Source organism: Chlorocebus sabaeus, chromosome 10, assembly GCF_047675955.1.
Source record: "Chlorocebus sabaeus isolate Y175 chromosome 10, mChlSab1.0.hap1, whole genome shotgun sequence".
NCBI lineage: Eukaryota > Metazoa > Chordata > Mammalia > Primates > Cercopithecidae > Chlorocebus > Chlorocebus sabaeus.
In genome coordinates, this window is record NC_132913.1 from 55,257,755 (window position 1) to 55,274,202 (window position 16,448).

At 39.3% G+C, this 16,448-nt stretch overlaps 1 protein-coding gene across 1 annotated transcript in view; it reads right to left on the reverse strand.

The window, feature by feature from the left end:
- The window catches only part of STK39 (serine/threonine kinase 39), a 294,181-nt gene that overhangs the window by 8,028 nt on the left and 269,705 nt on the right, over positions 1-16,448 (reverse strand). The window contains exon 17 of the mRNA XM_007965255.3: positions 2,761-2,825. Coding sequence (XP_007963446.2) covers positions 2,761-2,825 — 65 coding nt within the window. The remainder of the gene's footprint in view (positions 1-2,760; positions 2,826-16,448) is intronic.

Below are 16,448 nucleotides of genomic sequence, written 5' to 3' on the forward strand. Positions count from 1 at the left end.
CACATCTTGGGAACGCCAGGCTCTCTGGGGTTAATTTGCCCAGGATCACACAGTGGAAGCTGCAGACTCACCGCTGGTCTAGACTCAAAGCCCATGCTCTCAACAACCATTCATTCCCGGAGGCAGACCCCTGCGGCCTTAGGCATTTAATGTTTAAAGTGTCCCAGCGCTCCCGAGTGAAACCACTGTGCAGGGAGGTAAAGAACCACAGTATCATGACACTGCTGTTCTTTAGACAATTTTCAGGCCCCTGACATTTTCCTTTAAAAAGTAATGAAAGGCACTGAGATTAAAATAATGATAAACAGCTGAGAGATAAAGGGACCATGCGCAGCAGCAGCTTATGAGGAAAAACGCTGCTAAAATGCTTTGATCTTTTATTCCTGAATAAAATAACCAAGTTGATGAATGAGGGTAAATGCATTTGAATCTCTGCAGTTTATCGAGATGTTAGCGTCCTACGCAAGATCAGGCCAAAAACCAGTTCAAATTAGCTCTGTCAAGTCGATCTCAAACCGGCTGGCAGCTGATAGCTACAAAGAAACCCTCCTGGGGCTTAACAAGGGCTGGACAGAAAGTTAAGTGACAGAAATAAGGTCCCTCGTGAGTTTGGTTTTCTTTAACATCTTCATCTTTGGCGAGAATAAACTATCAATTTCCATTTACTGTGAATACCACACTACTACATTTTCAAGCTGTAATGGGAAGGAAAACATATATGGAATTGTTTCTAAAACTCTCCTGTGCCTGACAGGCCACTATTACTCAATCTGCTGAAGGTACAAAGGAGATTCAGTCTCAGCCAATGTAGATTCAGTCCCAGCCAATGTAAATGTACCCAGTCATCCACAAGGAGGAATCTACAAAATGACAGAAAACTGTACAACCCTAAGGCCGCAGGGGTCTACCTCCAAGAATGAATGGCTATTGACAGCATGGGCTTTGAGGCTAGAGCAGGGGTGAGTCTGCAGCTTCCAGACTCAGGATCTGTGTGATCACTGTGTGATTCTGGGCAAATCAACCCCAGAGAGCCTGGGGTTCCTGAGATGTGAAATGGGCCTGCTACCAGAAATAATGGGAAAGCAGGAGAGCTGGAGGGGTGGGGGCAGACCAGGTTTCATTAGCCATGTCCCAGGTATGTGGTTTACAATAGGGCAGAGGACACACTGTGTCTACTACATTTTGGGATTGTAGGAGGATTACTCTGGCTACAGCCACAGGGTGGTAAACAGAGCCAAAAGCTGGCAAATTGGTGGCAGGAAGATCAGTTTCTGAAGATGACAGAATCCTGCTTGGGTGCAGGAAATGGAGATGCAGGGAAGAGGACAGAATCCAGAGAGAATTTAAGAAACATACAAGCCGATTAGGAGATGAGGGAGAGTTTTACATTATTCTTATGGTTTACCTAGAGACTGTACAGCGGCTGTTTTCACAAAATCTTTGGTAGTAGGAAAGGGCCAGGATTACTGTTCCTCTTTCATAACAAAATGAGAAAAGTCCTGCATGAGAGTTTCAGACTCTTATCTCTGTTTGCATATAAGAAATAGGAAAATGTTCTGGAGGTGGTATTAAAAAAATGAATAAAGGGACATACATTGGCTTGAAATACTGACACAGGATGCCATTTTCTTATCAATATACTCTCATATTAAAAAAAAAAAACAAAACACACACACACATTAAGAGGCGACAGTGTCATCCCAGACCAGAAGAGGGATTTTCCCATTTGTTAACCTAGCACTCTACATCTGAATAAAATGTTACTTTCTTATCAAAGCCAAAAGAATTCCTTCAGATATATCTTTTCCGTGAAAATCTTTGTGTTTTTCTTTTATCACACAGCCTAGTTATCTAAAATTAGACGGGAAGCAAGACCCAGAAAGTTAATTACCACTAGGCTCACATTTACTGTAACTAATCATTTAGCATTTTTGGTTACCCACATTTTCCATTTAATTTCACAAATATAAAAAAGATCATCAATATATGTTGTGCACAGCAAAGTGTTGGCCATCTAGATCTAAAATTGCTTCTGGGATTCTGACCAGCCTTTGATAAAATTAACTTGTGATTTTTAAAATGTGCCTTAATGTACTGTTTGCTAAAACTTTTTGGAAAATGGTCACTTTGGACTATCTGGACTTCTCTCCATTTCTGACCACCCAGGATGTCCAGTACTCTGTATCTCTGTGGCCACCTAGTACTTAAGTTTAAAATGTACTAGTGCAGAATAACTGTTGAAATATCTCCTTTCTACAAAAATCTGCTACTGTGATTTGAAATGTGGAAGTAAAATGTTGTGTCTTTGCTCGCCAGCCTTAAGTTGTTCTACAATTGCTTCCAATTACCTAAACCATTTCTACAACAATCAGCCTCTATTTTTAAAAGTTAGAACCACTTGGCTTTTGTCTTAGGAAAGCTTTATTAAGAGTGTTCCTTTGAATTCAGTGTAATTTTGTCTTAATGGTCAAGTTGCGATACAAACTGTAAGCAAAATGATCTAGGCTTCTCACATGGCCACTCTTAGTCAAAGGTGTGATGATAAAAGAAAAAGCTATGCTCATAGAAGAGGAAATTTCCAGTTACAGTCAGAAAACGTTCCTAATGTTGTAGAGTCAAATGTTTCCAAATGCAAACATTGATTCTAAAAGAAAACAACAGCAGCAAAATTACAGAGTAGGTTATTAAACTAGATTATTATTCCCTGCTGGCACAGCATGGCAAAATATTACCTCCTTCTTTCCATAACTTTCCACTTACCAACTTAAATGTCAATGTTTTTAAAGCTTTGGGATCATCTACAATCTTCTGTAAATTAGCAGCCACTGTAAAATACAAACATAGAGAGAAAGTGTTCAAATTATTTCTAGTAACACTGGATTTTCACATCAGTGACTCAGAAAATTTGACTAATGATGCAATAAATTGCAAAATCATTTCTTTCATAAACATTGCAAAGTCCATATAAATGACCAAATTACTCTTACAGATATTTTCTACAACAACTGATATTATTTCAGCAATCTTGTATCTATGCACATCTGAATTAATCACTATATGTCAACTCCGCATTTCATATAATAAAATCCGAAATTACTTTCTAATGGAAAGTAGAAATGATAGCAACCCCCAGTGTTTCTGCCACTTGGCTTCTCTAAATATTCATTACTAAGAAATGTATTAGCCAGGAGAGGGCAGTACAAAACGAAGAGGAGAGGTAGTGGGGAGAAAAAACAAAAAACAAAAAACAAAAAAAACACAAACCTTTCTCTGGAAATAGAAGGTCAGCACATTTGAAGCCCTGTCCTATAAATTCACTCAATTCTCTGAACCCATTTTTATCAAGGCAACAAAATACCGTGGATAACCTCTACAACTAAAGCGCATGTTTTAAGGCTTTCAGAGCACAATGATCTGTCAAACCAGGGAAGTGCCACCTTGAATAATAGCCAAGTTCGCTGAACAGGGTCAAGCACTAGACTAGAGGCTGTCAGGTTGGAGCTCAGTGCTGTAGATATGTTTTCAGTATTAGCTGGATTCACTGGAGATCTGTCCTTGTTCTCCACGATGTAATGATCTATCTGATACCCCAGTAGAGAAGTCAGCTTTTCTTGCTTACTCCACTGGCTCAGGGCACTGCTAATGAACAGAATTATCAAAAGGTAATGTAGATGGAAACTTAAAACTTACTTTTTCCATATCCACACCTGAAGTATAAAGTCCTGAAAGTCAAATAAGGGCTACTGCTTAGGGAAGGAGAAGTTACTGCTGAAGAAATTATGGGAGAATATCCTGTTTGTCATTTTTATTTTTTTTATGAGTAAAATTATCTGCTGCTTCAGTAGTTAGATATTGGAAAGTTATCTGAATTTTTTAAGATAAAAAAATTTAAGATAAAATAGTAAACATATAAGTATTTTGAGAAAAGGGTTTCAAGTAGAAAATTTATAAGTAGAAAGTAGTAAGAAATCTGTGCAAATTTTAATTTTCTCTAAGGTCGACTGACAACAACCTAGATACATGGATTTTCTGCAGATTAGTTTATTTCATTTAATCCATCAGCTGCAGAGGAGAAAAAAGAAAAATTATGTACTCAATATGGCCTATTTCTCTGTATAAACCATAATTGCAAGTATCATTTTATCTTCATTTGTTGCCCTTTTAATACTTCCATTCTGAGTGATCTGCAGTTTCATTTTTACTAACACTCCTCCAACCCGCCTCCTCTTTCTCTCCTCTTTCTTTTGCCCACAAACACAAGCACACACATATCAGGTATACCCCAGGGCACCAATTCCAGAATAGTTATCATGGCAAAGCTTCCTGTGGCTTTTCAACCGTTTTCTGAACATATTTTAGACACTAAAATCATCAAGGGGCATTTATGCAAGAAACATTGGCTCATGGAGTGCAAAGTTCTGCCGTAAAATCCTGTCCACCAAAGCCAGTATTTATCATGTCAGGGCATTCTGACTATATGCAAATCACAGCAAATGAACACAGTACCCATTTTCTTAAAACATAAAAGTGTTCTAATAGTTCCTCTGATTTGGGCTGATTTCATGAGTGGTCATAAATTCTTCGCATAAATTTCAGTCCTTTCATTAGAGTTTCTCGGTTAATGTGGATGATTTACTGCCTTGTTCTGGGTCATCTGTTTCCAGTCCGCTCTCTAATGTTCAGTCAAAAGCAGAGGTCTAGCCTACACTAATTCACAACCCTCTCTCCGGTGTACACGTATATATATGAGGGCCAATTTCCAGGGAATGTGGCAAGCAAGTTGGAGACTGAAGGGCAAGATGGAGCTGCCTGCATCTTAAACAATCATCCCAGAAACCACGCTCCCCAATTGTGAGTCTCACACCTTTGGGACATTAAAAATTCAAATTCTGTCTTCAGCTCAAAGCAAAAATAGCAAAACTGGCCACTTACCTGATTACTTATCCCAGCTGCTAGGCTTATTTTCAATTTGGTTGATTCTAATTTGTTGTAAAGTGCTATAAAACACCTTCATTTAACTGACATCACATAAAATTCAGGGTGATGCTAATTTTTTTTCCAGTAGCAACGCTCATTAAAAAGATGGGTGTCACTGTTTCCTCCCATCTCCTGACTGTGCACCTGGATTTTGAAAATAAAAATACTCCTTACCTGGAACGTGAGCTGAGAAGGAAGGGCTGGGTAGGGCTGGCTGTTGCTTTAGAGCTGCCTGAGCCTGTGCTGAGAACACTGACCTTCGTGTTGTAAGGCACTCGAGTTTCTAGAAAATATGGGGTGTCTGAACCCTGCTTGCTCAGTAGCCACTGACTCATTTCAAATCCCTCTTGGTTTTCCCAAATAAAACTCATGCCCTTTGGTTTCTGCTGCAGACACTGTGCTATCTTCTTTGAACTAGTCCCTCCCTTCCCAGCCCACACTCTTTCTCTGTTATTTGGGCAAACAGGGACACCAACAATATGCACTGAGGCCCTCAGGGACTGTGGCCCTCAAGCCCTGTCACTATGGCTTTACCAACACTCCTCCCACCCACCTGTCACTACAGGGTATCTTTGTGGGAACAATGAATTTTTTTTCTATTTTTTCGTTTCTCTGTATCACACTTTAGGCTTGAATACCTGTCAGGGCTAGAAGTTTCTATTTATTTATTTATTTTTTTTGGAGAACATTTGGCCTAAGGTATGATAAGTATTGTTGTTTATGAAACTGTAACGGTATCATTAACAGCCACATGGAAAAGACGCTGATGCTCAGTACTTCCCTGAATCTAAACAGAGAAGGAAATAAGATCATCCTGGGGGTAATCCACTGGAGGCAAGGCAGCAGAGCCGACACTTTTTTGGCAAACTAAGCCAGGCATTCTCCAGACACTGTTTTCTGTATACATTCCTTGCACTATTCAAATTCTCCACATTTTTAAAATGTAATTTCAATTTTTGTTTCAGCTTCAGGGGTTCATGTGCGGGCTTATTACCTAGGTGTATCGTGTGATGCTGAGGTTTGGGGTATGACTGATCCTGTTACCCAAGTACTGAGCATAGTACCCAGTACTTTTTCAACCCTTGCCTCCCTCTCTCCTTCCCCCTCAAGTAGGCCCTGGTGTCTGTTCCCTTCTTTGTATCCATGTGTACTCAATGTTTAGCTCTCACAAGTGAGAACATGAGGGATTTGGTTTTCTGTCCCTGTGTTAATTCACTTAGGATAATGGCCTCCAGCTGCATCCATGTCGCTGCAAATGTTAAGATTTCATTCTGTTTCATGGGTGTGTGGTATTCTGTGCTGTATATGTACCACATTTTCTTTACCCAATCCACTGCTGATAGGCACCTGGGTTGATTCTATGTCTTTGCTATTGTGAATAGTGCTGTGATGCACATACGCATGTGTGTGTCTTTTTGGTAGAACAATTTATTTTCTTTTGGATACACACCAAGTCATGGGATTGCTGGGTTAAATACTAGTTCCGTTTTAAGTTATTTGAGAAATTATTCACATTTTGACAGTTGGAAAAATAAGTTATATATGACATTTACAGTCTACATCTATATTCTGAGTAATTAGTCAAAAGATACACTTTTTCCTGAGGTACCAGCTTATTTCACACCAACCCCATGTTCTGGTGACAGTGAGTTAATTCACTTAATTTTAGCTGTTTCCAAACACAAGCTATGGGGAAAAGAGAACCAATGAACACGGAGTCTAATGTACTACTTCCAACAGTAAAAAATTTCTAACATTAGACAAAAGCATGGTCTTGGGTTACCTGACAAGGTGATGACTTCAAAATATTGTTTTATCCAAAGAGACACCCTGAATAGATTGATGCAGAAAGGCAGCATGAGATTGCAAAGAAAGAGACAATCCAAGCTCTAAGTAAGGAGAAAAGGAGATGGTATGAGGGTAGGTTTCTTACGGATACTGCTAGAACAGTAATATAAAATTAACATTTTATTTTAATTAGATTTCTTTGAAATACAGCCACACATACAGAAAACTTACTAACTCAGTTTGGGACAAAATAAAAGATTCACCCCATTATTTTCCCTACACCTCCAGGCTCTCATCTTCATGGGATGCACTGTAGCACAGTGTATAAGAACCTGAATTCCTGAGCCAGGGTGCCGGGGTTCAAATCCTCCTCCTGCTCACAGCTGTGTGACCTTCCTGAACAAAGTTCACTCAGCCTCCTCTTTGTGCTCAAGGCCATGCATTGGTCATTGTTGAAATGAAGATATTAATGGTGCCTACCTGATAGGGTTTGTTTTGAGGATTAATTAACACACGTAAAGTGCTTAGAATAATGCTTGATGTATAGCAAGCGGTTAATAAATTATTCCCCTCTGCCCTGGACAATGGCAGTATCTTATCTGGTTTCCTTGCCTTCTGTCTTACCTGCTGAGAGCCCTCTTTCTCACACTCACCAGAGTTACCGGAGAACCTAGATTGAGAACTGGAGTGTGTTACCTCCTTGAGCAATGCTGTTTAACTGTTTCCATCAACTTCAGGATAAAGTCCAAATTTTTAACATGGTCAATGAGAGCCTCCATGGTCTGGCCGTTGCTAACCACTCCAGCTTATCTTTTGCCATTTCCTACCCTGAATCTTCCCAGGAAAGGCTCTATAACTCCATTATCCTCCAGCTCTCTATCCCTGCTCTTATCATCATGTACTGAAATAATCTGTCACAGATCTGATTTCCTCACTAGATTCAAACTCTGAAAACCCAGAAAAAATTGTATTCATCTTTGTAAAACATTCATCTTTGAAATATATCCACATATGCAGAAACCGATGACTTCTTACAACCTCCATTGCTGCTCCCCAAGTGAGACTACCACCAACTTGCCACTAGACTCATCCAGTAGCCTGTGGTCTCACTGCTTCCACCCTGGTTCCTCAATGGCCTAGGCTTCACCCAGAGGGCAGGGGAGGCTTCTAACATGTAGACAAACCATGTTACTTTTCTATTCAAAACCCTCTGTTGCCCTTCCAGCTCTGAGTAAAGCCATGGTCTCTACAATGGTCTATCAAACCCACCTGATCAGGCCTCCTGCTCCATCTCTCCTCTTATCCCTCACCACTCTCTCCCTCCCTGCTCCTGCTCCAGCCACAGAGCCTCCATGCTGACCCTGGAGCATTTAGGGCAGGGGCTCGCCTAGAACCTCTGTACCTGCCATTCCCTCTCCCGGAAATGTTCCTCCTCCACAACTCCATGACTGCCTCCCTCCCTTCCTTTCAGTTTCTCCTCAAATGTCTGTGGCTACCCTATTACCACACCCCACCCCACCCCCCTCACTCTCTCTTTACCTAGAATTTTTCTTTCTCACAGCACTTATCACCTCCTGATATGCTATATATTTATGCATTATTTTTGGATGTGGCCCTTTACCTATTCCACATACCCAGAAAATGAGCTCCAATGAATACAGGAACTGTTTTGTTCACTACTATGTTCCCAGTGCCTGACACAGACGGATATCAATCTGTGTTGAATACATGAATAAATGGAAAAATGAATCTTTGTGACATCAGTGCCCAGTACAATGTCTAGTACACTGTATTTGGTAAATATCCTCAAGGCCTTCTCCCCAGACACAAGCTCACAAAAGTATGTATACAATTTAGAGGATTCTAAGACACTAAGAATCCCACATTGAGACTCTCTGAAAGAAGAATTATTCCTGTTTTGGAAAGTTTCTACAAACATTTGTCTCCTAAGCAATAATCCGATTCATTTGCCCTGTTACGGAAAAGTAAATATGGCCTGAGAAAGACTCTGTACTTCTATATTTGAGTCCTTGTGGATGAACTGCAACCTAACTTACTAAGTAGACAAGATTGAAAACCTAACTTAGGAGTATGAGCCTGTAACAATCGCTGAGTCCTGGCCAATCTCAGCAGCCATACTTCAACGAGTCATACACTGCTGGGTGTTCAAACTGTGTTCCAATAAGGCTAATGCCAAGCTGTAGCCAATCCAGTTGTTTCTGTACCTCACTTCTGATTTCTGTATGTTACTTTACGTTTTTTGTCCATAAATTTGTCTGACCATAAGGCACCCCTGGAGTCTGAATCTGCTATGATTCTAGGGGCTGCCCAATTTGCGAATCATTCATTGCTCAATTAAACTCCTTTAAATTTAATTTGGCTGAAGTTTTTAACAGATGGTGTCAGAAGTGGGATCCGAAAAAGAGCTTCTAATGACCCCAGGAGCAATGAGTGAACATGCAAGGTAACTGCAGGACCCACTTGTATCCACTGATCTTTCGGAGCAGCTGGAGATTGTGGGTAAGTTCTCTCTTAGATTTTGGAGCTCCAATGGATTTGTGTTTTGAGCTCTCTGAGTTTCTTTGAGCAAATTTCTGATCCAAACTGGGTTTGGAAGTCATGACAGAAACTGGACTGGGTCTAGGAATGGATTTAATCTGGTAACTAACTGGCCTGGATCCAGTTAGAAGCCTCTTACATCAGACTAGGTCAGAAAGAAAACTGGTAGCAAATGATAATATTGTAGGGGTGTAAAATTTGTTTCTTAAAAATTTGTGGGGATTTTTGTGTTCTACTGCTTTGTTTCATTTTTCTTGTGCACGTAGGTAGGAAAAAAACTATTGGTTAAGTTTATCAAGGGAACCCTAGAGGAAAGTCAATATTTTAGGTAAAAATGAGATTCTTAATTTCTGAAAAACTGACTTCCTTCACGCTTACACATTAGGCACAGAAAGCAGTGGAGTCTTACAGAAATGGCTCTTACTAAAGTTAACTTACTGTGGAATGTTCCGAATAAACAATGCATGGAAGTGCATTTAAAAATGAAAAGTTAAATCTGCTAATCTTTCAGCTTAGTTACTATCCCAATACAAAGGAAAAAGACTGCAGCACCAATCGGCTGCCTTTGGATAAGTAATGGGGTACATTTTACCTGAGTAAAGGATAGGATTGAGTTGGAGGCCCTCCCCTCAGTAAAGTCCCTCTCGGTTAAAAATGGATTAAAGATGACAGGGCCCCATCAGGGGCAAGTTTGAGCCTTGTCAGTTCAATGTTGAGTGGCTGATGTCTGTGTTTTGTCTCACGTATTTCACTGTGGCCAGAACAAAAAATGTTAATTGGGTTACCCCATGCAACCCCTTGGGCAGCAACTTGCAAAACTGAGAGGCTTTTGCCTGTGGAAACAAACAAACAAAAAAAGACGATTTTCCTTTATGATGTGGCTTAGCCCCAGGGCTACATTGTGGCAAGCAAGGTCAGTAAGGCTGCTCAGGGAAGGGGAACCCAGAACCTGGCATGTTAGCAAAAGGGTGAGAATTTCTTACCAGTCAGACTCTGGCCTCTCTCTGTGCAAACTGGTTAAATGAGTGGTAAAAGTCACCGTTTATCTCTCTGCAAAGTTTTACTTACTACAAAAAAAAAAAAAAAAAAATTCTGAGGTTGACCTTGAGCTATAGTAAATCTGGTGTGTTCTGTGTGTGTTTCTGCCTTGTTCTGCCATAAAGAGGGGTATCTTAGGATAAAATGTGTGCCTAGGACCCCACAAGCCTGCTGTTGTAGACGGCAGAGCAAACTGGTCAGTTAGGTCCTTGGGAGCTTGACCTTGTAACCATGTGGCTTTGCATTCTCTTTTCACAATGGTGGCCTGGGTGCAGGGTTCAATTCCTGGCTTTGGGAATGAGTACTTTCTGGTATGATAACTGGGTGGGCTTTACCATTTGTTTATTCTCTTCCCCTCCATGAACCATCTTAAATTTTCCTTTTCCTGAACACATTGGCCATTTGGCTAGCCAGGGTTGGGTAATACAAGATTTAAAAGGACTTTTTTGTAAAAAAGTGCTATAGTTCAAAGTTAGCTTAATAAAAAGTAGATATTCAAGCTCTAACAGCCTGGGACTCCTTGGGAAAAACAGGAGGTGTCAGAGACCCTATTTGAAAAAAATCTGTTTTCCTCATGGAACCCCAGCAATTAGATATGGATAAATCTCCCTCAAAATCTAAGGGTCTGGTCTTTTTGGGATCCAGGATCTGGTGTAAAAATAGGATCGTTAATTTTTGGGCAGCTGTTTTGCCTTCCAGCTGTGCCAGGTTATTAGGGCCTAGAAACTGCACACTTTCCTAGCCCTGTTCTTCCAAGGACTCTACCCTAAAGCCAGTAATCCAATTTAAAAAATTTAAAACTGGCAAATAAAACATTTATCTGTGTAGTTATATATGTGTTGTGTGTGTAATGTTTATATAAAAGAGCTCTAATTAATTGGCTTTAAGAAAAATAAGTGCTTAAATATTTTGTCAGAAAAGTAAAAACTGTAATGTCTTAGTTCATGTAACTTTAGTAATCTTTGGGAAATAAAAATGGCTTTAAAGATTATTGGTAAAATAAAGACATTTGGACTAAATTAGGCAGGTCAGATACTAGGTTTGCTAAATGCTTTAAGGTCATAAACTGCTTCTTACGCTTTTGAAATTGTTCAGTTTTCCTATTTTGGAGCATTAGATTCTAAATAAGGCCTGGGGACATGCGGAATTAACCACGCCCCCTAGCTATGCAAAGAAGGTTATAAAGAAAATGGATTTTACACAAGAAAGGATCTTGTATGGTAAATTCTTGTCCTAAAGTAAAATAACTGGCTGTTTAAAAAGAGGGATGTTCAGGACAAGTCAAAAAGTCCAAAACATGGTTTGTGTAAGTCGTGAAAAGATTTGTGAAAGAAAATTTATACATCAAAAGTTGCTGAGTTACCATTATAACACGTGATTGAGACTACTGAAAAAACAGTTTTACACGCAAGGTGTGTGAGGAGAATGAAATTAGTTTTTGGTAAAAGATTGTAAGATGGCATAGGAATGTAAATTTTGCCTAATTTAGAGGGTTAAAGGATTGTTTTAAATTAAGTAAGAATAAGCTAAAGGTTTGAACAGTTGTGGAAGGTCTGTAAAAATTAATCATTTTTACAAAATTCTGTGTGTGAACATACTGACTAAATGTAAAGGTGTATTTTCTGTAAATTGAACATTGAAATAAAAGCACAAACAGGATTTTCTTAAAGCACTAATCTGCTCTTTAACAAAAATTTGTAAAGGGTTATAAAAGGTTTATGAGAAACTCACCTTACGGTTAAACTGATGAAGATTGGGAAGGTTTGTCCATAAGGTTTTATTAAAAATTGGGGTGGACATTAATAGTACACTAATGCAAGGGTGAAATCTGGCTTTCTCTCTTAAACAAATTTTCATGTAATAGTAAAAGATGATAAAAGATTTTTGTTTGCCTTTTGAATAACCTACTGGGAAAAAAAGAAGACAAAGACAAGAGACAGACTGTTTGAAAAGCTAAGTCTTCCCTCTATCAACAAGTAAAGGTTTTTGCCTTTAAAATTTTTTTAAGTCATCATTTTGGCTAAATGAATGACTTATGGTAACCTGGAATTCTATTTCATAATACCAAGTGTTTTAAAACTTTAATATATTTGATAACCTTTCCAAAATCAAAATTCAGCTTCAAAATGGTCTTTTCTGACCTCTAACTTTGAGATGCTACAGAGGGCCCCCAAAGCATCTAAAAGAAAGGCGAGCAATTATTTAACATGTTTAGTTACACAGGTAGCATTGTCAAAAATAATAAAAAAGTTTAATCTTCTTCAGCTTATATTTTAGTGAATGATATTAATATATGTTCCAAAATTGTATGGGATTTCTAAAATTTGAATATGTCTGAGTATATGCTATCAATCATAATTTTGGTTATTATGTTGTTATTGTAGACCACAGAAATAACTACATTTGTCAATTGTGTTTTTAACTATAACTGTTTAAAGTCATTTCCATGGTTAAGTGCTTAATGCTGATGCAGTTTCTGAAAACTTCATAAGCATGCAAAATGCTAGAGTATAGTGTCTCTTAGGAGGTTCACAAAAGAATGGAAAGGACCTTAAAAGCACTCTTGAATACAGGTTTCTAATAACTTTACAATCACATCATTCAAACTGGGTAAGAATTCCTGGAATTTTAATGAAAAGACTGGGTTATAAAACTGCTAACTCAAGTAGAACAAAAATTTATTTTCATACTAAATCAGCTGATATTGAAATTGTTTAGATATAAAATTTGAAGGAACTCCATGGTCTAAGTCAAATTACTTACGATAACCCATTAGTTATCAGTACTATTCACCTAATTTGGAGAAACAACTAGTATTCAAAAGTTAGAATGTCTAATGTTAATTAAGCATGGTCTCATGCAGAACCATCATGGCCACCTTCCTGAGTCTTTAAAGCTTTTGTTATTAAAAGTTGTGCACTTCATGACTCATCATGGAAAAGATAAAATGCAAATAAATTACTCTTGGTTCACCTCAATTGAGTATTTGGTATCATATCCTAGGCAAACATGATTTCAAAGGCTGACTATTTTCATTCAGTTTTTTTCAGAGATGACAGTCTAGGCCACCCCAACCACATAAACCACTGAGACTAGCAGAGGAAATCTACAACAGAATGTAGATGATGGGGATAAGGAGTATCAGAGAGGCCTCAAGACCAGGTGTAAGGACTGTAACTCACACTACTAACCTTCCCTCTTACAATTTCCCCCCAGGAAAAGAGATCAACCAATCCAGAAGAACCATTCCCAGGTGGATTCAAGTAGTGCAAAAGGTGGACAGTAGTGGATACTGTGGTGTGCTGCCCAGATCTTCTCTTCAGGAATGAGGCAACTATTCTGCCATCTGCTGGCATTATTGGTGGTTGGTAACCATCCAGTTTAGTTCTTCTTTGGGAATTCTCCATGGCCACAGAAAGCTGTCTCAGCCAAGGTCATGCCCTCTCTTCAAAGGCAGCCTGCATTCATGAATGACTGGTCATGATAGTAAAAAGACCCCAAGGCAGGACAATAGTAAAAATACTAAAAAGTCCAACAGTAAAAAGGCCTCAAGGCAGGACAATGCTAAGGGTCATCTCAGCTTCATTCCTCCCTTTGCTGAAGGAGGCATTTGCTGCAGTTCAAACGCAATTACTCTATCTGCCAAATTCTACTTCCTTTATTCCCTCACAGATGCTGATCTTGAAAGCACTCCTCAAGAACCTACCTGCATACAAATCTATGCCTCTCAGTCTTTTTTCTGGGAACCCTAAAGACTCTGCCTATAGGGAAGGACACAGTATAGTCACCTTAGAAGGTATTTCTCATGATCAAATTTATGGAAGTGCAAATAATAATTAAAAGTAGTGAGTATACTACATGCAGTTTTTCCTGGGATTTCACTTACTAGAATTCTGGATAGTGAGAAAAAACAGTGGTTAGAAAAAATTCTAAAACTGCCTTTCCAAAAATTATTAAGAGGGAGATCTAATCTAGTCAATCTCTCCTCTTGCCTTTAGCTTTCGAGCTGCCTTAATTTTTTCTGGGCTTAGGCCAGCTAACTTTGGAAGATAGTTAGGTTATGTTAATAGTTTAAATGGTAACAGGCCTTCCCAGAAGCTCAACCACCTTTGTAAAGCTAATGAGAGACCACCAGGCTAGGGGGAGGAGAAGAGCCTGAATTCTGGTAAGGTGCAGAAATAAATAATTGCCAGCCATGCCTGTAGATAACATCACTACTGTAGATTGGCCTTTTGAGATTTTCAGGTTTTTTGCATGTCTGACGTCCATGACGCCACCTGGACCCGCCAAACTCTGCTCCTATGGCCCCACTCAGAAGCAAGTGAGCTCAAGAGGACAGCTTTGATCCCCCTATGATTTTATCTCTGCCCCAACCAATCAGTAGCAAGCACCCATTTCTACCCACCTACATCCCTTCCTCCAAACGGCCTTCGAAAAACCCCCTAGCCTACAAGCCTTCAGAGAGACTGGTTTGAGGAACAATTCCTCCCATGTGGCATGGCCAGCCTCATGTCAATTAAACTATTTTTATTATTTTTTTTTTTTTTACTGCAATGCTGTGGTCTTTATTTGTGCAGTGGGCAGGAAGAACCCATTGGGGTGGTTACAATTCTAGGAATGTTACAGGTACTATGGATATGCAGACTTTAAGACTAAAATGTCAAACAGACTTGAGTATTAGTATTATTTACATATAGAAGGGATATATGAGAAATAAAGAAAACATAGAAATACACCTGCCATTCTCCTTACAGTTCAGGTAAGTTCCAGTTTATTAGTATTATTCGGTCATAGTGCAAATGTCTGATTCAGTTTGGCAAAACAAAACTGGCTGATACTGAATCTGTTCTTTAAAACATTACCATAAAATTGGTATTGTGATCCTGAATTTCCTTTAATGTGTTTAAGGTACAGTTTTATGAACTAGCTGACAGCGTGGTAATGGGAAGTGTCCAATAATCATTATGTTATAGGAAGTGTCCAATAATCATTATGTTATTATTGCTCATTTTGAAAGCAATGAAAAGGTGTAATCAATAAAAATGTATCCTAATGTAGCTTACAGAGGTGATGTACTGGTAAGCTTATAGTTTAATTCCTCTTCAGGATAAAGATGAAGAAAGTAGAAATAAAAATACTGTATGAAAAATGGCTAAACTTGAAGTAAAGTCATGTTTACCAAGAATACTCAAAATTCATCTCAGTTGAAGGTAAGAATTAATTTACTTGCTTTGGAAAGAAAAAAGTGAGGGGGGGGGGGAATGTTGACTGGCAGCCACAGCTGTTGAAAAGTACTTTGTTTCTTTGAAAACGATTAAGAATTCTATAGGTGTCTTAACCAGGGGTTTTCAGTCTTGGAACCCTCTGAATTGTAGGCAAAACTTTGTGTGCACATTTCTGGGTAGAGGGTGTGTGGCTCTAACTGCCCAGTGGGTTCACCTTGGCCACTGCCCAGACAAAGCCAATTTATCAAGACCAGGGGAACTGCAGTAGAGAAAAAGTAATTCACAGAGTTGGCTGTGTGGGAGACTGGAGTTTTATTGTTACTCAAACCAGTCTCCTACAAGCATTTCAGGTTGGGGTTTTCAAGGAAAATTCTGAGGAAGGGGCTTGGGAAGTGGGGAGTACTGACTGGTTGGTGTGGAGATGGAATCACTGGGGGTTGAAGTGAGGTTGCTGTCTTCTGTCCCTGGGTGGGATCACAGAACTCATTGAGCCAGATTACTAGTCTGGGTGCTGCCAGCTGCTGCACTGAGTGCAGGGGCTGCAAAATCTCTCAAGCGCTGATCTTAGGTTTTACAATAGTGATGTTATTCCCAGGAGGAATTTGGGGTGGTTCAGACTCTTGGCAGCCAGAGGCTGCAGGGCCCCTAAACCATTAATTTCTAATCTTGTAGCTAATGTGTTAATCCTATAAAGGCAGACTGTTTCCTAGGCAAGAGGTGGTTTTTTGGGAGGTGCGGGGGAGAGGGCTTTAACTCTTAAACAAAATTTTCAGAGTTAAACTATAAACTAAACTCCTCCCAAGGTTAATGGCCTACTCCCAGGAATGAACAAGGACAGCTTAAAGGTTAGAAGCAAGATGG